At 49.5% G+C, this 26,721-nt stretch overlaps 1 protein-coding gene across 4 annotated transcripts in view; it reads left to right on the plus strand.

The window, feature by feature from the left end:
* EXOC6B (exocyst complex component 6B) overlaps positions 1-26,721 on the plus strand; it is a 274,450-nt gene that overhangs the window by 170,487 nt on the left and 77,242 nt on the right. For 2 of the 4 annotated variants that reach the window (XM_086747734.1, XM_086747730.1), the window contains 4 exons: positions 1,207-1,341; positions 2,385-2,564; positions 7,683-7,712; positions 22,215-22,356. In XM_086747734.1, the coding sequence (XP_086603860.1) occupies positions 1,207-1,341; positions 2,385-2,564; positions 7,683-7,712; positions 22,215-22,356 (487 nt within the window). Of the gene's footprint in view, positions 1-1,206; positions 1,342-2,384; positions 2,565-7,682; positions 7,713-10,439; positions 10,507-22,214; positions 22,357-26,721 lie in introns of those variants that run through there. The other 2 variants (XM_086747733.1, XM_086747732.1) reach the window with 2 other exon arrangements.

The raw sequence follows: 26,721 nt of genomic DNA on the forward strand, positions 1-26,721 counted from the left end.
ATTTGGAAATGAGAAGCCCCCTAGTTACCCATGTAGTACATTTCAGGGATGAAGTACAAAACAGGAGAAGTTCAAATAGATTTTAATTTTAATTTCTTAAAAACAAAAACCTGATTGAAATCATGGACGCGTTGGCTGGAAGGACTTCTGGAGGTATCTAGCCCAGCCTCTCAGTGGAAGTGGCATTATTACTCACTTAGATCACGTCAGCCATTGCTTTCTCTACCTGAGTTTTAATTTCTCCAACGCACTGGTCCCACAGCTTCTCTGAGCACCCCGTTCCAGTTCTGCACTACCTTCCTAACGACTCTTTTCTTTCCCGATATCCAAGATGGACCTCCCAAACTGTGGCCACTGCCCCTTCTCGTGTCGTCTGGCACTAACATGCCTTGGGTGCTGCAGTCTTTGTGGCGTTGGGCTAGAGGTTATTTGGAGAAGTTTTGTTATGGCTTGTGTTGCACCTTGAAAATATTTGCGGCAGTCTGCTCGGAAAAAAGATATCTGCTTAAGGAATTAATGGTGCTTAGAAGTCGGCGATGATCCTGCAGTGGAAGCCTGGATTGGTTTGCTCTGGATTGTAAATGTTTGCGTTGGGTGACTTCAGTAGTGGCTTCTAACCTGCAGTTGCCTTTAACGTCCCAAAGTAGCGCCGTGTGAAGGCAACTGAGCAGACAGAATGAAGGAAGTTGCAGATGATGGTGGGTATGATGACCGAGAAGATACCTGGGTGAGATCTGCTGTTCACCCGCACCACCCTCAGAAAAGCGAAACCTTCTCGTTCCTTTGTCAAATGCCCTCGTGTGATGCCGTTGGGCGTCACTCAAGGTGTGGGTTAGTTAGGGTTCGTTAGCAGACAGAATACTGGTGATTTGACGTGGCGGTTTTTTTTTTTGTAAGCCTCTTGTGTTTGAACGGTGCTGAAATGAGCCCTGAGTGACAGCTGAAGGTAGGAAAGTCGTTAAAAAAACCCAATCTTTTGTGGTATTAGTGGCTGTCATGGGAATTGCGTTTCCCTCAAAATGATCTTCTATTTAAGTTTCTGGCGTTGTTAAAGGAGGAGAGGCTCTGAGCGTGTAGCCAAGCTTAGTGTGTTTGTTCTGCGTCAGCTTTGCGTGCCAGGAGTTCTTGGGAATTGGCATCCGTTGAGCTGGCACGGCCCTGGCTTCAGGAGCAGCACCTCTCAATCCCTGTTTTTTGCCTTTGCAGCTTGTACAGATTATTATAAATACGACCCATTTGGAGAAATCCTGCAAGTTCCTGGAGGAATTCATAACCAATATCACTAATGTGCTTCCGGAAACTGTCCACACTACGAAGCTCTATGGGACCACCACCTTCAAGGTGAGAAGGCTGGTAGATCCACCTCCGGGGCGTCACTGTTGGTGTTGCGTTGGAGAATATCCGCTTCCAAAGCGCACGTGTGGATGTGTGTGTGTAGGGAGCCGAGCTGGAAGGTAATTTTGTCACATCCTGGGAAGCTCGCACCACCACACTAGCTTTTGGGTTTGTCTTTCAGAGCGTGGTTTTTTTTTTTTTTGTTTTTTTTTTTTTTACTGAATTTTCATTTTGCTGTTGGAGCGCCGTACAGCGTTACACACGTCTGGCCGTGAACGCAACCTCTCCCCTATCACCCAAGAGGAGAACAGATTTTTAGAACTTACATTTCCATATCTTCCCACTCCTTTTAGCGTTATCCCCTAAAAATCAGGGCTGGCAGAAACTGCTGCGCTTCCCAGCCTTTAAATCTTTAAATCATAACCCGGGATGTCCACCCAGATACTTTATACGAAATCTTAAGGCCTTAATTGGGTCAACTGTGGGGTGTCTGAGTTGTGTCCCGTGGCTGGAGAGCAGGAGATGGGAGTAGCGCCAAGGACCCGGCGACGGTAGGGAGTTGATTGGGTGAGGTTTACCCTTGGGATAACTCAGCGGGAGACTAAGGCCCCATGTCCCCAGGGAAGTCCATTCGTTGTCCCTTCTGGCATCATCTGCCTGTTTGGCCCAAGGGTGAGTTTTCCAAGCCTTGCTCTGTCAGGGAGGCTCCTCTGTGGCTCTCCTGCAACCCATACCTGCACACAGTTTGGTGGATCTCCACCTTTTGCTGTATGAGATGTTCCTCTCCCATCTCTCTTCCATCCTGCACTAAATTTGTCCTCCTGGACCCAGGTTGCATCAGACGCAGACACCAGCTTGATCTTGCCTGCTACTGACCTGGTGGCCCATGTCCCACCGAACTTGAGGCTGTAACAGCAGTGTAGTTGCCAACAGGCGCTTTGCCTTGTGCCGCCTTTGGGGCGGAAAGTTGGGTCAATCTCACATCCCGTTACTTGTGTAGACTTGTAATATGGACACTCCATCCCACGTAACGTGGTCTTGTTTCCCAGGACGCCCGCCATGCTGCCGAGGAGGAGATTTACACTAACCTGAACCAGAAGATTGACCAGTTCTTGCAGCTGGCCGACTACGACTGGATGGCCATGGAGCCGGGCAGCAAGGCCAGCGACTACCTTGTAGATCTCATTGGCTTCCTACGCAGCACGTTCGCTGTGTTCACCCACCTCCCGGTAAGCCACCTCCACCCATTTGCTTTCTTTTTTGGTCCGGGGAGCGCACGGGCGTCCGGCGGCGCTGTATCCCAGTATAGGAGTGTCCATTATTTGAGCTGCAGATACGTTTCCAAACGTTTGTCAAGTTGCTGGATGCCTTACATCAAAATGCCGCGCTGTCGGAAGGCAGCATATGTTTCTTTCTTTTCTCTGCTGTGTGAAGTATGCCTGTGTTTATGCTGTTATTGCCATCAAAAATGCGTTTCGTGCTGGTTTTTGCAGTTGGCTGAGTCGTGTCCTGTTGAATAGGAAAAACACAGTCATCGGGGAGTTTCATTTTTTGCTCAAACAGCTTTTTTTTTTCCTTTAAATAAGATTTGTTCTGAGCTGGATGGATATATACTTCAGGGTATAGCAAATCCGCTGGACGCTGTTTGTCCTAAAAGCAATCTCAGATCTTTCTTCTTTACTGGACTGGCATTTACTTGTCGTTAGTGGGTGCCCAGGATGATATTACACCAGCGCACGCTGGGCGTCTTCGTGAGCTTGGATATAAACAGGAAAAAAAGACTAAAAATACGCAACGGCAATTTCCTTCACTCCGTTCTGCTCGATTGGGCTGCTGTGGTTTCTCTACTGGAAGGATGGCCAAGCCCTCCAGAGCCATTTTAAAAGGTGTTGCAGCCCCAAAACTCTGCGGTCTTCTACATGGTTCATGTCTTTGACCTTCTGTATCGTGGTAGGAAGATCTGGTGGCGGGGTGGGAGTGAGGACGGATCTGCTGTGGATGGAGAAGCCAGGAAAAGTGGTTTTCCCGGTTCTCTGTACCTGGAGGTGCTGTTGAGGAGAAGGTGCTTTCTTGGCTCTGTTATCACTGGAACCAGCTTAGAAATAAAGCACGGCCTCCTGTGCAGAGAGGTTGAAAGGGCTTTTTTCCATCTCCTTGTTCAGGCCAAAATGTCCCCTCTGTTGACAGCCCTGAGCAGGGAGGTTGCTGGCCACGTGTCCAGACCTGGGGCAGGTGCCCTCTGGAGTCTGGAGGTGCTTGGAGATGGCTTGAGATTCCTCAACTGCGGGATTTCTCCTTAGAAAAGGAGATGTGGCTGCACAGGGGTGGATTGTCACCTGGAGACCGCTTCCACAAATCATACTGGGAGTACGTAGCAGGCTGTAATGGAATTTGACAGGGAGATTTGTCGCTGCAGCAGAGCATGAAGCACGGCTAGCAGGAGAGATGAGGATGGGGAGAGATGCCCACAGTGATGTATGGGATAAACCTGGAGTGGTTTATCTTCCTTAAATATTAATGCTTCCTTTCCGAGCGAGTCAAAATAGTTTTGGAGACTGGGAAGGTAGCTAACTGGTCTAAAAAGGGCCGAGACAGCTCAGAGCAGCCCTTTCTCGTCGAAAACTGGATTAGAAAGGATCCAGCTGAGAAGAAGCCTGTCTGCGGTTTGCTGCGGTGGAGGTGCCGATGAATGCGCGGGTGCTGTTCAGCCGGCAGCTTCTCTTCAGAGCGTTCACGGCCCCGATCCTCCCGACAGCCCCGTGAGGTAGGGGAGCCAAGTCAGTCAGGTGCTGCAGTGTGCTTGGTGAAGCTGTGGAGCTGGCCGAAAGGTTGGCAGGAGATGCAGGTGTGGGATTTTTTTGGTGTATATTGGAGTTTCTTCCCTTAGAGGAGCGCTCTGAAGACGCCGTTGTTGAACGTCGCTGATGGGTCCCGGCGTATCCTGCGGTGGATACGGTGGGTCTCACGGTGGGTGACAGCAAGTCAGAAAAAAATCAGGGTACGTCAAAAAACCACTCAGCTCCCTTGGTGTCTCTGCTGGTTTGTTCTTGTGGGGCTGAAGGGCCTTTTTCCCAGTGGCTTATTTGGAAAACCATTACAATTTTTGCACTTGGCTAAGGGAATGTGGGGGGATAAGGCGTGTGGAAGCCCACATCTGTCCAAAACCATGGAGAAAAAGTGACGGAGATGTTTGTGAAAGAGCTAAAAATGTGATATCAGCTTCATTTGTGAAGGGAAAGAGTGAGAGGAGCATGAGGGGGGAAGGAACTGTATCCAAACGGGGGAATGGTCAGGAAAAGAGGATATTGCTGGTGGCAAGGTAGAGCTGTTCCTGTACTGCTGGTCCAAACCCAGCCCGAATGGTTAACACCACAGCATTACGATCTAAGAGGAGCTGCTGCCCTGTTTGGAATGAGTTTGTGGCCTGGTCCAGCTGTAAAATCCAGGATTTCCACAGTGCCGGTAGCTCACACAGAAAACCAAGTGACTGTGCACCGTCCGTGGAGAGTGGACCATCTTCTTGTCCCTAGAAGTGGCCTCCATGCAGCAGTGTCCCTTGCTGCTCTGATGTCCTTGCCTGGTTCGGAAATGCCCCTGTTTTCCAGAGCAGGTACCTTCGTGTTGGCTGAATTTACACGATTTCGAAAGAAGTGAGAAGCGCTCTCCTGGTGTTTGAACCCGCAGCAGGTTTTTAGGAGAAGAGTGGCAGTCTGTGGAGATGACTAAGTGGCAAGAGCCGAGCTACTCACCTGCCTTTTGTCACGACAGTAATTACGCCGAGAAAAACCTTCACCGACTGATCAAAGAAACTCAGCCTGGGCATGTCGGCCGGTTGCCGTGCTAAAATTACACCAGCAAAAAACGCCGTCCTGTACCAGAACGGAGCCGAAAGTCCTGAGCCTGCAAAAATGCAGGCGGCTCCTTAACTTGCCGAGTGTGAGTAATCCCATTGTCTCGGACGGGGCTGCTCGTCTGCAGGAAACCTTTCTGAGGTCAAGGCTCCAGCTCGCTGCGAGGCAGGTCAAGTGGCCTCGAAGGGTCCGGTTGACCCAAGTCAACGTTTCGGAGAGGGAGTGAAGAGGAGCAGAGATGCTGAGCGAGCTAAAAGGCAAGATTTGGGCGTTAGGCTTTGTGTTTCCCTTTTGAGATACACGAGGCTGAATTTTCGCTGTGTTTATTGGGGTGAATCCCAGAAGGGTTGCGGTTGGAAGGGACCTCCAGAGGCCATAGTCTCATTGAACGGTTTGGGGTGGAAGGGACCTTTCAAGCCCACCCAGTCCAACCCCCTGCCAGGAGCAGGGACATCTCCAACCAGATCAGGTTGCTCAGAGCCCCGGCCAACCTGGCCTGGAACGTTTCCAGGGATGGGGCATCCACCACCTCTCTGGGCAAGCAGGTTATCTGGTCCAACCCTTCTACTCAAGCAGGAAAAATAACCCAGACCAAAACTAGTCCTGGCTTGTGGAGTGGCGTAAAGAGTCTCCACTCTCTGGTATCCGAGCAGGAGTTGCAATCCCTAATTTTTCCTTTAGAACGCCAGAGCAGATGTTGTGGGAGATGGTGGAAACCACTTGGTATTAGGAATCCCTGGAACTGGTTTGGTTTCTCCAGCTTTGCTTCAGGACACCGAGCCTCCGGCTGGGGAGGGCGTGCTGGTAGGAACAGCGTGTGCCAGGAGGGAGGACAAGTTCATGGTGAAGTGTGGGGTTTTGGTGCGTACCACTGCTGCACCAAATTTTCCTGGTGGTTTCGAGACACACTTTGAAAATGCTCCGCTAATGCCCAGAACGTCTCCAAGCAAATAACATGCTGGTGGAAATCAAAGCGTAATTAATGTTTGGCTTCAAGGCTGCCCTCTTCCTGCGTTAACGAGGGAGAGCCGGTTACTGCCGCTGCTGAGCTTATTGAGAGGGGTTGCTCAGGCCTCCTTTAGAAGAAAAGACTTTTTTTTTTTTTTAAGAAAAAAAAAATACTTTAGGGGAAAAAAAAATATTTTTGGAAAAAAAAAAAAAGGTGGTTTCTGGTTTTCAGCAACTAAAGGGCCTTGGCCTCAAAAATTAACATTTCCAGCGTAATACTTTTAAAAGAGTGACTGAAAAAGCCTTTTGTCTTTGATGGCTGATTGTTGTTTTTATTTCTTGTTAGACAAGTTAATGTAAATCGCATTGACAGGGCTACTCCAAACACGCTGATTTGTTGACATTAAGCTCCTCAAAGATGGAGGGTTGTGTCAACACCTCCAGTCAACTGTCAGGTCAACAAAGCAAGGATGTTTTCCTGGGGGAGGGGAGCGGGGCTGGGGGAAGGCGGGGGGTGTTTTGTTTTTATTTTAAGTTTCCTTTAATCCTCTGTTGGTCTTGTATCTTGATAACCTCCTGGGAAGGTAATCGGGGCAGGTCAAGAGGTGACGCTGACCCGGGAAGGGGAAGCAATCTTTCAGCGATCGCACAAACTCCGAGCTCTGCCGTCTTGAGCAGCTCGACGTGAACTCTCTGCAGAGGGGTTTTGGGGTTGTGCGTGGATTTTTTTTTTTTTTTTTTCCTTTTGTGCTTATTTTTGCCAGATGGCAGGCACAGATTTCAGCTGGAGCCGTGCAAGCGCTGCGGCCGCTCTGCCTGCAACGTTTTTGCCTGATTTCACCATATTGGCATCTCCTCCTGGTTACAAAGAAATACGCCAGCCAGGGCAGCTCTTGTTTTGGTAGAAAGAACTTTGCAAGTGTTTGTTTTCTTTTTAAAGAGAACGATTACCTATGTTTTTATTTTAAAAAGCCAAATCCCTCTCTAATATTTTAAAAGGCAAGGAACTGTGCGTGGCAATAAAATGCCTTGAACTTTGCTCCAGCCTCAGCCCTGACCACATTGAGAGGGACCCAAGTGGAAAATAACCGTCACGAAAGCGTCGTAGGAGCACCAAAGATACGGTTTTTAGATTTGCACGAGTCCTGTCTGTGCTTAGGTAACATCCCCTTGCCCTCAGAAGAGCTGAGCAGGCTTTGCTTGAGCTGATCCCTGCTGTCAGTCACTAGGGTTTGACGTCCATCACCTCCATCTCACAGGTGGGAGAGCTGAGGCACGTGGACGTTGACTTGCAGAGCAAACTGAATAGCAATAAAACTGTCTTGTGGTACTTTGATTTCCTCCTCATCCTCCTTAGACCAGGTTCAAGGAACCCATAGTTTTCCTTTTTTGATACTTGGCCAACTGCCGAGCAGCTGGTGCGTTGGCTGGAGTCGATGGGTTGTAGGCACCTACGGGCGATGACCGATGTGTTCCTCTCTGCCTTTCTTGCTGTTGCTTTGCTCTCTTCTGCGTTTGACTTTAAACTCCCTGTGTTGTCCTCCGTAGGGGGATGTAGATGTCCACTCTACAATGTCGGTGAGTACAAGACTGCGTGTCGCGCGCGTTTGGTCTGCTCTGCTCGCACCTCGAGTGTTAGAGGGCGAGTTGAACCAGAACAGGTCTTTAGGCTTGGAAGGGAGGAAAGGAAAAGACTGAGTAGAAGTTTAAATCAACAGGATAAATAAGAGACCAAGGGAAGGGATTTCCTCCCAGACACGTCACTCACAGGCCTGCTGTTGCAGTAGCGTTGCTGAATTGTTGCTTTTAGAGCACATGGCCTTTAACTGGCTCCTTTTATCCCCCGCGCATCCCTTAATGTGCAGGAAATGAGGGGAGATGCCTGTTATTAGGGAAGGTGTGATGGGATCCTCAACCTCTGCTTGAAAGAGAAGAGACCTTTTGAAATCCCCCCTCGCTCCCTGTATTTTGTTCAGGCCGATCCCTCATGGGGATTTCGGGCTGACATTCCTCCAAGCCTTCCCTGAGGTGGTAGAATAGTATTTAATCCAGAAAATAAATAAATGAAGATGTCCCTGCTCCTTGCAGGGGGGGTGGACTGGATGGCCTTTGAAGGTCCCTTCCAACCCAAACCATTCCATGAAAACAGCGTGGATTCGTGATGTTTGCCAACTCCCTATTTGGGTTAGGGCAGTTAGCACAAAGGAAGCGAAGACCTTTCGGACCTGCCTTCTGGTTCAACGAACCCCTCTCATTGTTGTCGTTTCTGCTTGTTTCATGTGCGGGAGAGAACGCTGCGGCACTTCCCGGGGTAGATCGCAAACGAAGTGCCCTTGAGCTACCTCGTTTCCTCCATTCCCACGTCTGCAAGCCAAGGCACGTGCGAGCAAAGCGTGGTTTTGGTCGGTGCAGCCCTGCTCGACGCCGTCGTGCGGCATGAGACGCGGCCGGCGCGGAGGCCTCGCCTCTCCCCCAGCTTCTGCTTTTCTGCCTTTAACCCCTGCTCTTCATCTCAATGCTGAGCTGCCGTGGTAGCATTGGTATTTCGTGCCGGGGTTGGATGCTTGTACCCCTTTTCCTGGAAACGGAGCGTAGCTGAGCCTTGAGTATTTGCAGACTGGGGGCACCCGGGGGTTTCTAAGTCAACATCGAGGTCTCAAATCGACGCCAGCTTCTGGAAAGAAAGAGCCTTGTTAAAGCAATTTGAGGCCAGCTGCCATCAAAGCCCTGGCAGGGCCGCGGGAGCTGCCCGCGCTGCCGGGGAGCGGGCAGGGATGCTTCGGGCATCGCCCCGCGGGCCGCGGGTTTCCAGGAGTGGTGTTGAATGTCTGCCGTCCTACGTGGTGTCCTTAGGGCCTACCCTCAGCGAGACGGATGCGAAAAGTGGTATTGCCTCTGGCTTTTGCAGGCTTTCAGCCGTTGAGAAGCCAGATGTATTTATTTCTTTAATTGGATCCAGTGCCTAGACAGCTGTGGAGTCAGCTTCCCATGGAGAGGGGTGCGTTCGTTTCATTAAGGTAAATCAATGAAAACTAATACCTGGAGGTCCCCTGGAAAGGGTCAGGAGTGGGGTAATCCCTTTATACGGTGGGACTTTGCTGGCCTGCACTTGGTTGGTTTTGTTCCTAACTGCAGTGGATTCTAATTTTCCTTTTCACCCCCCTGATTTTCTGTTCTCTAGGTAGTTTGTATTAATTGGTGGGAATAAATCACTCATCTGTCTTGTCTGAAAGAAACTGAAAAATAAAAATCTGATTGTGTGAAACAGCAGGACAAAGGAGGAGCTGTAACGGAGTTTAAAATGGCCGGTGGGAAGTCGCCGTGGCTAATCCTGGAAGTCTCTTGGTGGTGTAGATACAGACAGACATTAAAAAAATCCAAATTGCCCAGGATGCGGACATGGACAGGGCATGAGCAGCATCCAGAACCCTCCCGGTATGGTCCTCGGGGAGATGCGTCCGCTCTCCAGAGCCAATCTGAGTCTCTTAAGGGGTTACTGGGACCGGCTGGCCCTGAATGGTGGGTGAAGTGCCCTTAGAACGAGGATGTGGTGGTGGGGAGCAGACAGGCCGGTGAGCGGAGCAGCGCTCGCATGGCTGTCTGCTGCCGTGCTGCGATCCGGTGGCTGTGCATGACCTTCCTGGTCTTCTCAAGTGTCTCCAGAATCCCAAATACGTCCCAAAATGAAGAGGCTGAAACAAGAACTGATGGTTGCTGTAGAGCAAGGAGCAAAGCATTCAAATGCGGTGGCTTTAGCTTTTTTTGGCTGGGGAGAAGGCTGACCCCTGATTAACCCGGGAGCGCTGGTTAACCCGAATCCGGGGAAGCCAAGTTATCTTGTAATTACATGGTTTCTTGTCTGCTTTCAACACTTTGAAAATTAATTGAAGCTAAAATGCCCAGTCCCATAAATCCTTTAAACCCGGGAGTGCACGCTTCCCTAGGTTTTGCTTCCCTTTGTGTAGTCACCTTGGCGTGTTTGGCTTGGAGTTTTATTTTACAAACTTAGGTTTATAAAGCTGTTTTATGCTTCCTTTTGCGTGCACGTACGGACACAGAGAGTCAGATGTGCAGTACAGGGAATTTGGCAGCCGAAAATCCATCCTCAGCGTAAGGAATTCAAACGTGCCTGCTGCCTCCTGCGCCAGAGCCCCAGCGTGTACCTTCCAGAAACCCTCACAGAAGTTAAAGTGTGGGTTTGTTGGGTTTCTTTCTCCCTTTAGGCACAAATTTAAGCAAAACAATAGACTTTGAAATTTATTCTTTTCTCTTATTTCATCCACTGGCAACCTGAAATCTTGTAAGGCTCTTCTCAGTTTGTGAGCGTGCGAAGGAATGTTGATGGACACCACGTCTGCTTCTAAAGCCCCTGGGAGCTGCCCGTGGGAGGAGACCCACCTACCCTGGAAGAGCCCAACCTTCCAGTACGACGTCGTTTGGGGTCCTGAATTGAGGTTGCACGGAGAAGCATCGGGAGATCGTCCCCATCATTCAGCACCGATAGCTGCATGATCACAGTTGAGTGCTGTTGGGGTGATTGAAGTGGCCGTGATTAAGGACACGTCGTTTCGTGACCGTCGTAGGGATGCCTTTGCGCAGAGATAATGTTCTCCTTGAATCTTGCTTCCGAGGTTAGATATAATAGTGAGAAAAGCATTTAAAAGTGCAGGTCTTTACAGATTTCTCATGATTGCCGTGGTCGTTCTTCATTGGGTTTCATGAATGGCAGTAAATAAGGAGAGCCCAATGGGTTAATTAAAAAAAATAATAGTAATTTCTACAGCTTTCACCATCCATCTTTTTCTTCTCTCTGTTTTTCAACTATAATGTCTCAATGTTGAAAATGGAAATTTAATGTAAGATTTAGATTTTGGAAAAATGTGTAACGAGCTGAAGTTTCATATGCCACTTGAGTTGATCGCTCAGCAATCAGCTCCGCTTGGGAACAAAAGTGTCTTCCAAACTGGGCGTTGATGGCTCGTGGACTGGAAATGGAGTGGCTGGTTGGTTTTTTCTTGTTTTGTTTTGAGTTCTTCCTTTTTTCCAGTCTGTTCAACATCTGGGCCTGAAGTCATCTACTAGTTGCGTTTCCAACAGGCGGCCGTACGTCACGGCAACACGCTGACCCTTCCTTCGGCATCTCGGCAAGCAGAAATCTGCGTAAGCGGGGAATCTGGAGCATCCATGTGTGTAAAGGGTGGGAAACCCTTGGTGTCAGCGTGCTCTGCCGTGAGGATGAGCGCAGCGTGCTTGCTCTGAGCCTCAAGATCTTTCCCTTTTTATTTATAAGATCAAATTATAATTATGAAATTATATAGCGAAGATGGAGCGATTCAGTTCACTCTCTTCAAGTCTTCCTGCTGCCGTAGTTGGCAGATGCTTTGCCCTGATAAATCAGCAGAAAGAAGCATGGTTCTAACTCTTCGTACGTTAGGGAAAAAAATAAAAAATAAATCTGTATTTAATCAACTTTTTGTTTCCAAAATGGCAGCTGCTTTGTATTTAATGGAAAATCAGGCTCTTCCCAATGAAAAGAATGTTATTCCCAAAGCGAATACAAAAGAAAACAAAAGCCACAAAAGAGGAGGTTTAAATATGTAATTTATTTTTTTTTTCTCTCATTCATTCCAATTGTGGAGCCGTGTGCTCCAATCATGGTTGGGCCACGGCTCTGGTTTGCGTCAAGTCACTCAGAAGGTCTCAGCTGGTGGACGCGGGGACCAGGAGGGAGCCTCGCTCTGCGTTAGGAGGTCCAAATACAACCGAGAAAAATTAGCGCTCCTTCATGCTTCTTGTGTAGATGTAGAGACTCGTTAAATGCAGGTAACGAGTTTAATTCCTTTGCAGACCAAGATGTGTCCTCTGTTGGAGCACCATGTTTTTTCCTTCATGCCTCTTTGCAGGGTCTTGGTGTCTTCTTCAGAGATGAATTATCTTTGTGGAGACCCAAGTGGTGAGCGCGGCAAGAGGAGAACTTTGAGGAGCATCAGGCCTTGTCCGAGCCAGCAGGTCCATGGGTCTCCGTCCTCTCCCAAGGGGTGCTGTGAATCTACAGCACTGTCCTGTGTCTGCTGCTCGTGTTTGCTTGCAGTATTTGCATTTAAATGTCAAAAATTAATAATTTAGTGCTGAGGGGAGGCTACCAAACTACCACCGTGGCGAGTCAGACACCCCAGTTTTGTAGTGTTTGGTCAAGGGTGCAATTCGGTGTTGGATTCCCTGGTGCTGCTGGGCCAGGGGTGTTGACCCACGCGGTGGAGATCCCTTCTGGGGGAAGGAGAAGCCGTTTGAGCTGTGGTGACGTGCTCTTGCCGTGTATTTGGGGTTTTGTGTGGGTTTTGGTAGCTACTTCCCTGCTGGCCCCTGCACCTCCCTGCGGCACCGTTCGGTTCTCGGCGCAAGAAGGCGGCCCAGGCGTTTGCGGTGCAGCTCGTAACAGCGCAGAGTGTTTAGAGAGCAGGTAGATGGGACTTCTGTGTCTTTTATTGTCTAAAAAAGAGGGTCATGTAGGCAAACAGGAAAGCAGCAGATTTGGAACGGGAGTTTGATGCCACGGGCTGAACCTCCGGCCTGGTGGGAGAGGTGGGGTCAGATCGTTACATGATTAATGAGAGTGTCTGCAGTTAAATCAAGTGGCTAATAAGGATAAAACGTATAATTCCTAGCGTTTCTCAAAGCGTAATACTGTGGTACGCCTGACCCGGGCTGGCAGGAGTGCTTTCCCAGCCGTGTCCCGCGCGAAGGTCCTTGCTCGGATTTCTGAAGCGTCTCAGGAGACCAGACAGCAGCCGGGTGCTCCAGCGTGGGCGCCGCTCGTTTCGGGTGCACCAGGCTCTGCACACAACTGTTCCCATGCTATAGACTTTAAAAAAGCAGTTAATTAAAAATATCCTGCCATGCGTTTGTATGGCGTGCAAGGAAAGAGACGCGGATCTTGGAATCCTGTTTCCTTGGGGTTTTTGCGTATGCGTGTATAGAAAAAAAATAAAAATAAAAATCCTAGCAGCTTCCCAGCTCAAGCTTTGCTACGAAAAGGCCTCGGCCCGGCTGGGTGTTTGTGCGTGGCTCCGTAGGCCTCAAAGAAACTGCCCCGTGCTCGGTTCTAAGAGCTGCACCCCGCAGTGCTTCCCTTCCCCACCCCCTGCCCTTCCTTCGAGTTATTTATTTTCCTACTTAAAAAAAAAAAAAAGTAGTCACTTGTTAACTGACAGCGCAGTCCAAGCGAGGGGAAAAAAAAAATCTCGTGTTCTTGTGCGTGCTGTTGCCCTGAATCCTCCTGTATCCTGCATCCCACGATCGTACGTGGTTGCAGAACCCTTGAGTTGGGCTTGTTGCTGTCAGGTGCATTCGCTCCCGCTCGTAGGCGAGTAGGTGGAATTCCTTGTGCCAAGAGCCCTGGGTACCTGTGTAGGAAAATCCTGGCCGTGGAGCTGGTTGCTTGACAAATTATCGTTTGGTTAAAGACAAAAAAAAACAAACCAACAACAAAAAAGAAACAAAACAAAAAAACAAGCACAAAAAACCGGAGTGAAATAACATTTAGGATCTGTCTGTGGGAGCTGCTTGTGCCCATCACCCCCAGTGTGATTTCTGCCAGAGCCCCGAGCGTCCCCCCAGCTTCGGCCAAAATAGCCTCCAGCCGTTGACCTTGGGCATCCTCGACGCAGCCAAACTGCGGCGGTTTCTCCTCTTTTGTTGGAATGTGAGGGGGGTTGTAGTGGGCTACGGTGGTTGGCGTAACTGACTGGTTTATTTTTTGTGTGGTCGGGATAATTGCTGTATTTGCTTTTTTTCCCCCTTTTCTGTTTGTCTGGTTGCCTCTAAGCTTCTGTTGGGAGTTCAGCTTGGCCGCGTGTTTGTCTCGCTGCCCTGTCCGTGACAGCCGGTTTTCCCTTTAATGCTCAAAATAGAATAGAAGTGGGAAATGTTTACTTCTGACAATGACACCCCGTCGGTTTTTTAAAATGCCTCTGGAAGACAGCCGCTTAAACGCGAGCGTGGCCTCGGCTTTCGCGTGAGCAATCCCGCTTCAGTCACAGGATGGTGGCCTTCCAGGTTTGGAGTGACTGCACTTTTCGCTGCTTTCCAGGTGAGTGCGTCATTGCCCGAGACGAATTCCACTGGAAATTGTGTTAGTTGGCACTGCGTTGAAGTGTTGCTCTTCGTAGGCTTGCTACGGTCAACCTGAGCTGTTTCAGTGGTGGAAGGCTGTCTCTTGAACCAAGCTGTTGTGTGATAGGGATGGTTGAAGTCATGGGAAGCCCCAGATCCCAGTTTCATTCCCAGTGAATATCAACTGGTAGCTTGGTGCCAGTCGCCTTTTTCCAGGTCCGTAAGTCAAAACATTGGCTTCAGTGTTTAGCTCCTGCGGTGACTTCATGGAGCCAGAGATCAAATACGGAGCTTGACGGTGGCTGAAGTCAGTAAGCGACCGTTCATGTTTGCACGTCAGCCACCTCTCGCATCCCGCGCGAGTCGCGTCTAATGCACAGCGACAGGGCTCAGCCCATAGCACGTTCCCGGCTGGAAGCTAGGAACTGGTCTGCTCTCATCCTCTTTCCGTGACACAAACACCCCGGGGAGGTAAAAGTGATTTCTGGGATGCGTGGTGTTGTCTGACTGTGTAGCACGTAACGAGTCTAGTCATCTCCTGGACAAAGACATGGCATTGATTCTCATTTTATATTAAACATGCAACTTCTTAGAAATATTAACTTTTATTTTTGCTAATCCGTGTTGTTCCCGGTTGTTTGGCGCTCGTGCTGTTGTGTTTTATCTCCGTATGGTTGCTTCCCTTCACGTGCCTTACTCTGGGCCTGCTTTAGCTGTGGTATCCCGCAGTTCTCCAGCGTCTTCTCTCTTTTAAATCCTGGGACAGATGTTTTCTCTGTGTTTCCTTCAAACTCCTCCGTGCTCTGACGCCACTGTAAAAGGGACGCCAAGGTAGGAAGCTCCCCTGCCCTTCTCCCTCCACTGGGTCCACGTGATCCCATCCTGTGGATCTGTAGGTGTAAGCTTTGGGTTTTGGACCACCCTCCCTGTGCCGTGGCCTCTCCATACCATCAGAGATGCGCTCGTAGAGGCTGGTATGGCCAAGCTGGTCCTCGATGCCAGCCTTCAGAGGGGGCATCTTTGGAGACCAGCCTGCTTGGAACGGTGTTGATGCACCAACTTGCAGGCTTGGCCAACGCAGAGAGGTCATCTTGACCATCCATTTTGCTTGGGGCTCTCAAGTCTTGCTGCTGGACCTCTTTGTCCTGGATACACTCACTTTTATTTGCAAGATATTGGGTGCAGATCCACAGCTTTTTTTTTTTTTAAAAAAAAAAACAAAACAAAACCAAAGCAAGACCAAAAAAAAAGAAAAAAAAAAAACAACAAAAACCCAAAAATGACAACCAAAAATCCCCACAAAACCACTTTGTCAGAGTTGAAGATGGATTTTTGGGCAATTAATGAGAGGTTTGTTTGTTTTTTAAGAAAACCTCTTAAAACCAGCAGAGTACTCATTGTGCATTTGTTTTGACTGTTTGGGAAGTGTAATGGTTTGGGGTTTTTTTGCCATCTTTAGTGACTGCAGAACAATTACTCTAAAAAAAGGCAATAAAAATGCGTCAGGGTGGTGCTGAGAACCTGGCAAATCAGGATGGCACGGGCAAGCCGGGAAATTTTCATTTTGAGAGTTAACAGCTGATTGACTGATTTTGCCCATGGTTTAGTGAGATTTAGGGCTCCGGTGCTTCCAGCAGCATGGATGCTCAGGAGGACATCGCACCTGGAGGTCTGCAGGGTCTGAAGACTGCCTGCCCAGAAAGGATCTGCTGGGATTGTTCTCGGTTCTATGCCGTCAAACAGTTGTTCATTGTTACAGCGTCACGTATTGCACGAGGAATTGGAAAAGTCAGCAAATTCGGCGTTGAAGTTATTGGGCCAACGCGTGGTGTTTATCAAAAAGTGGACATCTAATTGAGGAGTTCCAGTTTTTGGCCCACTTTTCTGTTGTGTGAGGTCCGTGGATTTGCACGTCTAAATATACTTAATCACGTCCGTCCCAACGCTCGTTGCAGATTGAAAAAGAAATTCTGTTGTGAGCAAAAAGTAAAAAGAATTGGAAATTCTGAGACTGTTTGAAACCCGTCAGGTTTTGTTTTTCATGGAAATGCTGCGTTAATCCTGCGGGGGGTTGGTGGAAGCGCTCTCGGTGCTACAACAGGGCTTTTGTTTGCATTTCAATGATGACATTGCACCGAATTTTGGCCGAGCAAAGAGCAAGAGGCACCAGCAGATTCCTCCTTGGCAAAGCCAGAGGTGCTTCTGCAGGGTGGTGGGGTGGAGACCCTTGGACAACCTGCTCGGATCTCTTCCGGGACCCTCTGGCCATCGCGGCGGCTCTGGCGCTGCCGAGGAGCCCCTCTCCCCCCCCGCCGTGAGGTGGGTAGTGGCAGCGTACTCCTGATTGCGCGTTAAGATTAATGGGTATTTATTTTAACAACCATTCAGTTTCAGTAGCTTTTAATGAGTCCTTTGATAGCAAGTTCCTTAATTAACAAGGCAGCCTTTCAGCGTTTCCTGTCCCTAATTGTTAACAGATTTGCTATTTTCAAACAAACGCACTACCGTGAGCAGCGCCGGCTCCGCGGCCTCGCTGCCGACCTTCCGCGCAACCGCTGCTCGTCCTCCTGGGAACCCGGAGGCTTCACTCTGTTGCCCAAGGACGAAATCCAACTAAAAGGAGATGATTTTGTGGCTGATCTCCTGAAGTGCGGTTGACTTGGTGGGGTCCATGGGGAGCAGCCCATGGCGATGTGCTCTGCTGGGTGCCTCTTGGGTTGCATCTTTGGGAAAGCTTCAGAGGTTTGGCTCTGCCCTTTCGCTGGTCGGCATGGCCGCAGGGAACCTCTCTGGATGTCCTGCCCCTGTGCCCAGAGGAAGCCTTGGTGGGACAGGGAGGGCAGTGTCACCTTGAGAGGTGTCATTGGAAGCCTAATTCCAGATGCCAACTGCAAATAGGTTGCACCAAAAGCCATGGACAGAGGGATTTCTTGCCAGAAATACGGTTACAGAACAAAACCCCATGGCTTCTGCTCCAATAAGACGCTCAGAATTGCTCTGTTTCCCTGAACGTTGGGCCAAGCCAGAGCTTGGTGGAGCTGGGGACGCACTTGGGCGACTTGGCTGTTGAGCTCCCTCAGCTTTGACCTGTGAGCCCCATTCTCCCCCACACAAATCCTGCTCATTTTTAATGAGCTTGGCAAAGGTCTCAAATAAACGAGTGGTACTACGGAGGTGCTCCTGGAATTGCTTGGGGAGATTTTAAGCCCCTCAGTTTTCTGTTAGGTTGGTAGATGAGCTGCTGGTCACCTTAAAGTGGGGGTTTTCGGCCTTTTTTTGCAGACAGTTCGGGCCACGGTTGCGTTTCTCCTCCTTTACCTTCCTCTCCAAATCACATCCTGTGTTTTAGATGAATTGTTCCTGAGCTGGAGGGCCTGCAGCGTTCAGGCAGGTAAAGCGGTTCTGAAATACAAATGGGGACCGAGCTGGTTTGGAGCCGCGCTGGGGAGCGGGATCAGGACATAACCTTGGGATTTCTCACTGGGAGTGGCACCGGTTCCGCCACGCGCTCGCAAAAATCATCGGCGTCGTTAGCACAAGGTCTGGGCCGGCCCCGCTGAGCGCGGCGGCTCCTCTGAACCGCAGGGTTTTCTAGGAGCAGCGGCGTCTTGGGATGACGTTTCCGTGCCGAGGCGCATGTCTCGACACCGCGGCCGTGGGTGGTGCAGTTAATGATTTTGGGAGGTGGGGGCGAGGCTGGTGGAAAACACGTCCATCACGGGCTCAGCTCCGCGCGTTGGCGTGCCGGGCGGGCATCCCGGGGCGAGCAGGCGCTCCTCCTCCCAGCGCTGCGGCAAAGCTGAAAAATGAACCAAGGGGGAAAAGGGAAAAAATAAATAACAGTCTGGATTCAACCTCGACGGTAGATAAATGCCGAGAACCACGGTGGGCACGCTGTGGTGCGGCATGTGCTCGATACCTGCCGGCGCGCAGCCCCAACCACCCCGAGCGTGGATACAAACAGCCGTCCTCGCTTGCTGCGGCAGCTTGTTAGTAGTGATGTATCAGCGTCCTAGCGCTGTTTTTTTTTTTTTGCCTCCTGTCAACAACGTCAGCTTATCGGGCAGATTTTGCCCTGTATTTCTGGGGAAATAGTAAAAAATTGATGTTCGTCAGCCGTTGCTGGGCTGGTGAGGAGCTGCAGACATCTGTTGCGCTGAGTGCGGGGGTGAGGTGGAAAAGGGTCCGGTCTTATTTATAAGCCTAGGTTCACTCTTATTTATGAGAGCGAAAAACGTAATTCTGGAAGGGTTTTAAATCTTAGTGCGCAGGGAGTGAGACGCTGGTGGTACCTTTTTTCCCTCTAGCCAGACGTAGCACCGTGATTTAAACCGCTGTGGCGTCTCCAAGCCCGCTAATAGTAAATAGAAGGAAAAGCAGATTCATGGGGAGGGAGGAAAAAATACCTGTGTGTAACTTTTGTCTTTCATCCAGTAATTTGGGATCTAAACTGCCAGGAGTTGGGTCGCCTTCACCATCTCTGCAACAAGCCCTGGTAGAAAATACTCTCAAAAAATGTCCTAAAGTACCACTTACCTGCCACTTTCGCGGCAGAGCAGTTGTGCTGTCAAGCCCTGATGATTAAATTACTTTTTCCAGCCCGTCTTCCTCGCGTTCGGCTTATTAACTTGACATTTCATCTCAATTATTTGCTGCTCTTCACGCCCTCCCGGTGTCGCTTGTCATTCACTCTTTATTCAGGCAAGTCTGGCTGGCCGGAGGAATGCGTGTTTGCTGCGGCTTGTCGCGGGCGTAAGTAACCCTTTAGGTACCTCCACCCATGCTGATTGGACCCTCACTTGGCGTGCAAGAAGGTTGTTCCTTGTAAATTTTTGTCAGTGGGGCAGAAAACCTTCCTGGGGGTTTTCCTTTTGACTTCACCTGGGGATGGGCATCTCCAAGGGTTGCAGCCCTCTATGCAAGGTCCTGCTGATGGGCAAGCATCAGCTATTTGTTGGGATTTTCTCTTCTAAGAAGGGGAAGGAGCCCTGTCCCCATACCCAGCGCGGGTGGAGGTCCCAGGGCATGGCCGCAGGGCTTTGCTTGCTCATCCTCTACTTCCATCTGCTCAATAACACGTCAAAACTAAAAAACTGGATCAAAAACCTGACCTGGTTGGAGATGTCCCTGCTCCTTGCAGAGGGGTTGGGCTGGATGGCCTTGAAAGGTCCCTTCCAACCCAAACTATTTCATAATTCTGTTGTTCTGTGATTCCAAAACCACTCGGTCATAGCAAAAACTCAAGTGTCTCTTGGAAGTAATGAAGAAAAATCACAGCTGGGTAGCAGCGCACTTCCCACCGCGGTCGGGGATGAGGAATTGGCACGAGCGCTGTTTTAAATAACCAAATGTGTCAGCAGGGCACAAGTAAATGATGAAAAGCGAAAAAAAAAAAAAGCCCGGAGCTTTGCTAAACTTTATGGTTGCCGTGCTTCATCTTAATTTTCGTGAAGGTGTTTGCTTGGAGGCGAGTAATGAGCGCTGCTGGAGCCTGGGCACGGCAGCGAGCAGAGATGAAGTACCTTGCCCCATAACGCGTGGATCTGCTCTTTTTGTAATAAAAAATGATTTTATTTTTTTTTTCCCCCTCCTACTGAAGATTAATATGGCCTGAAGATCCAAAACAACTTTGCAAAGCTGGTAAAAGCGCTTCCCAGCACATACATCAAGCATTCGCTCATCTGTCCGTGCCGCGGCGGTGAAACTTGTGATCCTGAGCCGAACCGGCGCCTCAGCCCCTCGCGTTAATCCCAGTTTAAATACAATTTATAACGAGCTTGTAAAAATCTGCGAGATGTCCTGAGCCACTCCTTGTTTGCAAGAAAGCGTGTTAAAGTCTTTTTGTGTGCGTTTGAAAACATAATCTCCTGCTGAAGCTGTTTCATGGTAGAACCATCATCCAGAAATATCATCATGCAGATATCTGCGTCGTTCTCTGCATCGTCAGCCGGCGGGTTTGTGCCAGTCGGTGCTCTTGCGCGAAAGAGTTTCTCCATTTTTATGGGTTTCATATATTTTGCAGACCCATGGAAATCTTCTCTACCCAACTCTTACCTACCACAGTTTTTGGATGGCAAACAGCAGCGCTTGAGGAATGGGGGAAATCTTTCGGGCATTTGAAAATGAGGGAGAAATTTGGACAGGTTGGGGAAGATAAATGTGTTCCCACATGTTCAGTGCCCCTAAACGATGCTTGGTTTTAATTCACCGAGAGCGTGGCACCTGTGACCTGTGAGACTTGCTGCTGTGGTGCAAAATAAATTTAATAAGAATAAAGGAAGCGTGGCGTTGTAAGCACTGTGTGCGTGAGATGGTCTGAGTTGTTTTCATGGCCTTACGCTGCTGTGGTTTTCCTTTTATGCTTGTAATCGGTCAACTTGGATTTTCCGACGCGCTTGGCTGCATGCAGAGTGTGCTTCCTGCTTGCTCCTGAGCCTGGTCCTCAGGAGGACCTTCTTGGAAGGGTCTTCTCTTCCTCTGTCCCCTCGTGGTGTCTCAGGATGACCAAGAATCTGTAGGTCTTTATGGAGGATCTGAGCTCTTCACTTCCATGCTCATCAGCTTCCTTCTCTTCTGGCAGTGGCTCACCTGGTAGCTGGTGCTCTAGCTGGGTCGGGGCGTGGGTGCTCAAGCTACGTGACCTTCTTCTGGCCTTTTGCAGGAGATGGAGCTTTCTGAGCACTCATCTCCCTTTCTCCTGTTCCACAGCCCATCCCTACCCCCACCGTCATCCCTTTCCTTAATACCACTCTTTTTGAACATCGTAAGTCCTCAGAGGCATCCTAAACTTCCTACCTGACAGCTCAGTTCTGTTGATGCAGGGACTTCACCCACAATTTGAAAATCAGCTGTTTCAAATTCAACAGTTAAAGAATTTAAGCATGCTAATTAGATCATCTCTTGTGATTACTCTTGTCCCGCCTTGCAGTTGTTTCTCGATCGGGAACTGGAAGGCTTATCTGGGGTAACTCCTCTTGCTGCAAGCTGTTCACATGGTTTATAGCTTGAGGTCTCAAAAGTGAAGAATAACCTCCAGTGACTTGGAGAAAATGTGTTAAAAATAAATATTTCCTGGCAATGTTCTCCATTTCCTTAGTAGCTGAAACTCGTAACTGGTCACGCTTCTGTTATAGGTACGAGCGTTTCAAGGGATTTAAGTAGTTTCTCGGACACGGCCTCTTCCCTGTAGACCTCCTGTTTTATCGCCATGAATTAGGGATGGGGAGAAGGCAAGTGTTGATAACTGCGTTCCCGGTGGTACAAGCAGGCGCAGGATGAGCCCAGAGGACTGAAGTCGTTCCCCACCACCCAGCCCTGGGGAGGAGTCCTGTCTGTGTAAACTTCTTCAGTCGTCTCTGTGCCTGGGTATTTCCTTCTCCTCGGTCCCCGTTGGCGTCTGGAAGGTGCAGCACAGTGGTGGAAGTGGGCTGAAGACCATCAACGTGCTGGAGGCACCGTTGTCACAACAGTGTGGGCCTGGCTCTGTGCTCCCCAGTAGCCAAAGCTAAACTTTGAACTATGAACCTCTGCTGTTGGAAAGGGATTTTGAAATTCCTATCCTGGAACTTCTATAGATGCTGGCTTAGTTGTAGGCTTGACTTTAGAATTGTCATCGGCACTGTTTTGACCTATCAACAAGGTTACTTCAGGCAATCTTACGTAGGATGTCGAATAAAATACGGTATGTTAGGATGTGCTAATGAGAGGTACTCAGAGTTCTAAACATCCCAAGGCTTTCCTGGATTTGAGGGGCTCCCAGGCACTCTGCACCTGACGAGGCCTAACCCTCCAAGGAGTCCTAAAAGGTGATTCCGGTGAAAGACGGTGGTTGCGAGATTGAGCACTACGTGAAGGTCTCATAGCAGATGGAAGACGTTAAAGAGGCTGGACTGGCGAGTCCTGGGCTAAAGAAGTTCCTCTTTCATGTTGTGCTCGATGGCCTTACTAAATCTCCCTTTTCTCTTGCAGGGGAAGGTGGCGCAGACGGCTTGCATGTCGGCGTGCAAGCACCTCTCCACCTCGCTGATGCAGCTGCTGCTGGAAGCCGAAGTGCGGCAGCTGACGCTGGGAGCCTTGCAGCAGTTCAACCTGGACGTGGAGGAGTGCGAACGTAAGATGCCAAATCACCTCCTTTCCCATCTCTTGCTTTTCCCATTTGTATGTCGGGACCCAAGCCAGGGCTTCAGCGGTGTCTGATATTTGGGACCGGTGAGCACCTGCAGAGCTCACGGTGACGTTTGGCGGTATCTTCAGGACAGGAGCAGCCCAGCAGATTCTGAGAGATCAAAGCTTTACTCTTCCTTTTTCTCTTTAATGCCGCCTTGATGCTTTCCAGACCATCCCTGCTTTTTGAGACGGAGTATTTAAAAAATCAGAGGGCCTAGAGTGGGGAGGACATGAGGGCTCACAAAAATCAGTTGACTTGTGACTGTTTCTGAAGACAAGAACTGGCTTCTGTTCTTAAGAAGTTCTGGTCCTCTCCTGACCTCAGCTGTTTGTCTTCTCTGTCTGCTTGAGGGAGTTTTTCCTCAAAGTGAACCCTTTTTGCGAAGTTACTGTTATGGAAAGAGACGTCGTGCAACAGAATAACTACATCTGCGTAGAGGTGCGCATGGAGCATCACAGCTCCGCGGCTTTGCTCTCAGTCCTGCTCATTTTGGTTCATCTGGCCTCCACCTGAATTAGCGGTGAAATCCTAGGGGTGCCCTCAAGTTGGTTGTTACCCTGCTCGATAGAAGGATGAAGAGAATAGAGCACAAACCGACAAAGTGGGTTTTTTTTCTTCTTATTTTTATAATTTCAGCTAAAGTAGGGTGAACGCGCTTCTGCGCAGGAGCCTCTCTTCCTTTCGAGGGGCGTGGATTTATCATTGGGATGAATACTGGGATGGATTGGCGACTGGCTATGGAAAACACGGAGCTTGATAGGATCAATAAAGAGTTCAGGAGATCTTTTAATTCCAGAAAGGACGAAGTATTTTAGGGCAGTTTTTTTCTAAATACCTTTTTGAATTTCTTGGTTGGTTTGGAGGTTGGGATCTTCTTTAGAACACGAGAAACCTCTTCACCGCAGCGTCTTCCGAAACGCTCCTCGGCCCGATGTGGCTCCCGTTAAACCCCACAGCGGAACATTGCCCGGGCTCAGCGCGAAGGGGATCGGAGCCTGAATAGGGGTGGGTTTGCTTTTCCTGTCTCCGATAACCCAGTGAAATCAGTTGTGTTGGTTTCATCGGCGTCTGGCACTTAACGCTGACAAAAATATTCTTCCGCCCTTTATTAAACATCTTGCTGATCGCGCTGTAGTTCAGCTGCACCCGTCAATAGCAAGATCACATTTATTTTAAATTTATTTCTGAGAAAGATCCCCCAGTAAGATTTTTGGTGTTTCCAGGGGGCATTTTTGAATTTTTTAATGTCTTTTTGCGAATTCCCAGCACTCTCAGCTGAGCAGCCTGGGAGAAGGATCCCTGCGTAATGAACCATATCCAGAATTTGCCGCTATATCGTATGTGCTAATGCAGGCTGTACCTTGTTTTTCTTTCAGCAGCGCCTTCAGCCCTAAATTCTGGGTGATTTGCGTCCCACCAGCGCGTGGGGCTGCACCGCAGCAGCTGTGTTCCCAGTCGGTGTCCGCAGAGGGACGGGCGATGGTGCTGAGCGGAATAGGAAGCGTTTGTCGTCAATAATCAGTTCCTCCTTTTTCTTTTGGCTGCAGACAGACTGGTAACCTTGGGGTCTTCCGCCCCGTCGGTGACGTGGGTCACTGAGCAGCGCCCCTCCCCTGGAAGCCCCCAACGCCGAGTAAAGCGGACGACATTTAATATTCGGTTTAAGATCTCAATTCCTTAAATTCCAGTTGTTTTGCGCGACAAACCCGGAGCACTCAGGCGTTCGAGAGCCTTGAGGAGTCAGGTTGGTGACGCTGACCTGAGCGGTGGGGCGGGCGGCCCGCTCCCCCCAGCCCCGGCCCGAGATGCCGGCGCGGCGGGGGGACGGAGACGGATGCTGGTGCTGGAACCTTCCCATCCATCACTGCCAGCCCCAGAACGGCAGTGACAGGGAAAGCCTTTTTCTGCCTTTTCGGCGGCGAAAATGCCTTCCCTCGTCCCCGCGGGTTTGGTGGCTTGGCTGCCACCGGGCGTAGTGGTAGTGCTGTTCTTGAGGAGCATCAAGGTTTTCATCTGAAGAAAAGCCAATCTGGAGAGTGAACTGCTATATTCAGAAAACGTGTTTCCATCTGCAATGGTTTTATTTGGATTTTTTGGGGTTTTTTTTACTGTTTACCTGAAAGCGCAGGTACAGATCTCCACGTTCTTATGGTACCCGTTGCGCATTCGACTTCATTTCGGCCTCCAGCCCTCTTCCCCTCCCCAGACCCCCAAGCCTTCCCTCGTTTAGCAGCTTTATCGTGTACTTATCGTGTTAAAATAGGATTTTATAGCTGTTTGGAGCACTTCCAGTGAGGCCTGTGATGTGGGAACGGGGCTGCGGAGTTTCGATCCCGGAGTTTATGAGGCTTTTGTTTAAGTCTCTTGTGGGTGCCAGAGGTAGAAGCCGGTTAAGAGGGTGGTGAGGCAAGTTAATGAAAGGATTTAGTCGTATATTAAGCGTGCTTTGAAGGTGGTGCAGATAATTTGCTCAATATTAGAGCAGATACAATGCACATTACAAGAAAATGAGTTTGTATACACAATAGAGAAGTTGTAGAGGTGAGAAAGGTGATGGCTTGGGCTTAAAACAAGACACCGGTAAATTAATTCTCCAGACTTGCGGCTTCGTAAATTATTTCCTGATTTATAAATAATTTGCCGTCCCGTCAACACAAAAGGGGAAGGGCTCCACGAGCCGTGGGGTCAGGGTGAGGTTTGGCGGCGGGCGCGTGCAGGCCTGGCCGGTGCTCGGGAGGAGCGCGAGGTCGCGCTCAGGGCCCTTGCCCCCACTGTAGGTACCCCCTCCCTAGAAACGCGATGGTTTTGCGTCTCCAAAGCACTGAATACACGGTTTGTTAATTTTATGGCCTTCAAGAAGAAAGCTTTCGGAGGGCTGGGGAGAAATAGGAAATTAAATAGACATTAAGAGCCAAATCTTGCGTGTCTTGCTTGGATGAGTAGTCCTGTGTACGTCAGCAGCATTTTTGGTGCAAAAGAGGCAAGAAAGAGTGGAGATACAGGGTTGTAAAAGTCGTATTAAGCTGGCAGTGATGTGAGAGACCTGGGCAAAATCCAGGCTGTCTTCCTGTGGCGTTGTCCCTCCGACTGGACAAAGCCCTCGAGGAGACGCCGGGCACCGCTCCTGCCTGTCCAGGTGGATGTCCTCTTTTTTTTTTTTTTTTTTTTTTTTCATTCCCAGCAAAAAGCTGTTTCCCAAGATGTGCGTTAGAGCTTTGCAAGTCTTTTGACGTCCCGGGAAGGGCAACATTTTTTAGAAGTGTGTTGGTAGGGGCTGAGTTGTGACTGCTGTTCTTATGGCTTGGCTTTCCGTAGCTTGCTCTTTATTTCCGTAGCTCGCTCTTTGCACAGTCAGGAGAGGTTCTCTCGCCGCTTTATTTAAACCTGCGGTAGGACAAGGCAGAGAGGTGAAGTGAATTGCCCAGAAAGACCCAGCAGGACACGTCGAATTATGTCTCAATTTGGGAGTGAGTCCTGGCTCCAGCCCAACGAGCCAGCTTGGAAAGAGGAAAAAACTCTGGAGAGGGAAAAAAATCCAAACACAGATATTTCTGTGAACCTGTAAAGGGAGGAGGCGATGCTTTTTTCGGAAGAGCCATTTACCTTTTCCAATCAGTTTGCTGTCTTCCAGACTACGGCTGCAACCCAAGATTTGCCAGCACGTGCAGCGTGCTTTTTGTAATTGCTCCGTGCTGGTGTGTATATATATATATAAATATAATTTTTTTTTTTTCCATATCTCCTGTACCTCAGAGAATCAAACGTAACGACCTAAATTTGGAAATTACGACTGAAAAAGAAAAGAAATAAAAAAGCAAGGGGGCTGCTCTGGCTCCTACAAAAGTGTTTCCCGTCGACATAACCGATTCCAGCAGTGGCTGAGGCAGATTGTTTTTACAATTCTTAGATCATAAAATAAGCAGTTCCGTAATCTCTAAAGTCTTTTAACTGCTGCTTTATGAGAAATCAAAAGCGCTGTAAAAATTATATTTAAAATTTCATTAAACTCCCAATTTTTGTTCAGCCTGCTCCTGGGGGCAGTCAATAAGAAACACACGCGTGTCTGCTGGTTTGAGGAATCCTCCAGCCCAACGCCCAGCGTGCGCCGATACGGGTCCCGGCGCAGCCGTTCGCCACCTCCTTCTTGGCCGCGTTGCCTGGCTCCGAGGACTTTCTCACACGGAAATGCCGTTATTGGTGTAAGACGCCGGGGTTCGCCCACCGCGCCGGAGAAGTTCTCTCCGTCACGCAGGCGTTGGCCCCGTGCAAATGGCTGCCTGGTGTTCTTCCAACCTGCAACCCGTTGGG

The sequence above is a fragment of the Chlamydotis macqueenii genome, chromosome 4 (genome assembly GCF_036417535.1).
Source record: "Chlamydotis macqueenii isolate bChlMac1 chromosome 4, bChlMac1.mat, whole genome shotgun sequence".
NCBI lineage: Eukaryota > Metazoa > Chordata > Aves > Otidiformes > Otididae > Chlamydotis > Chlamydotis macqueenii.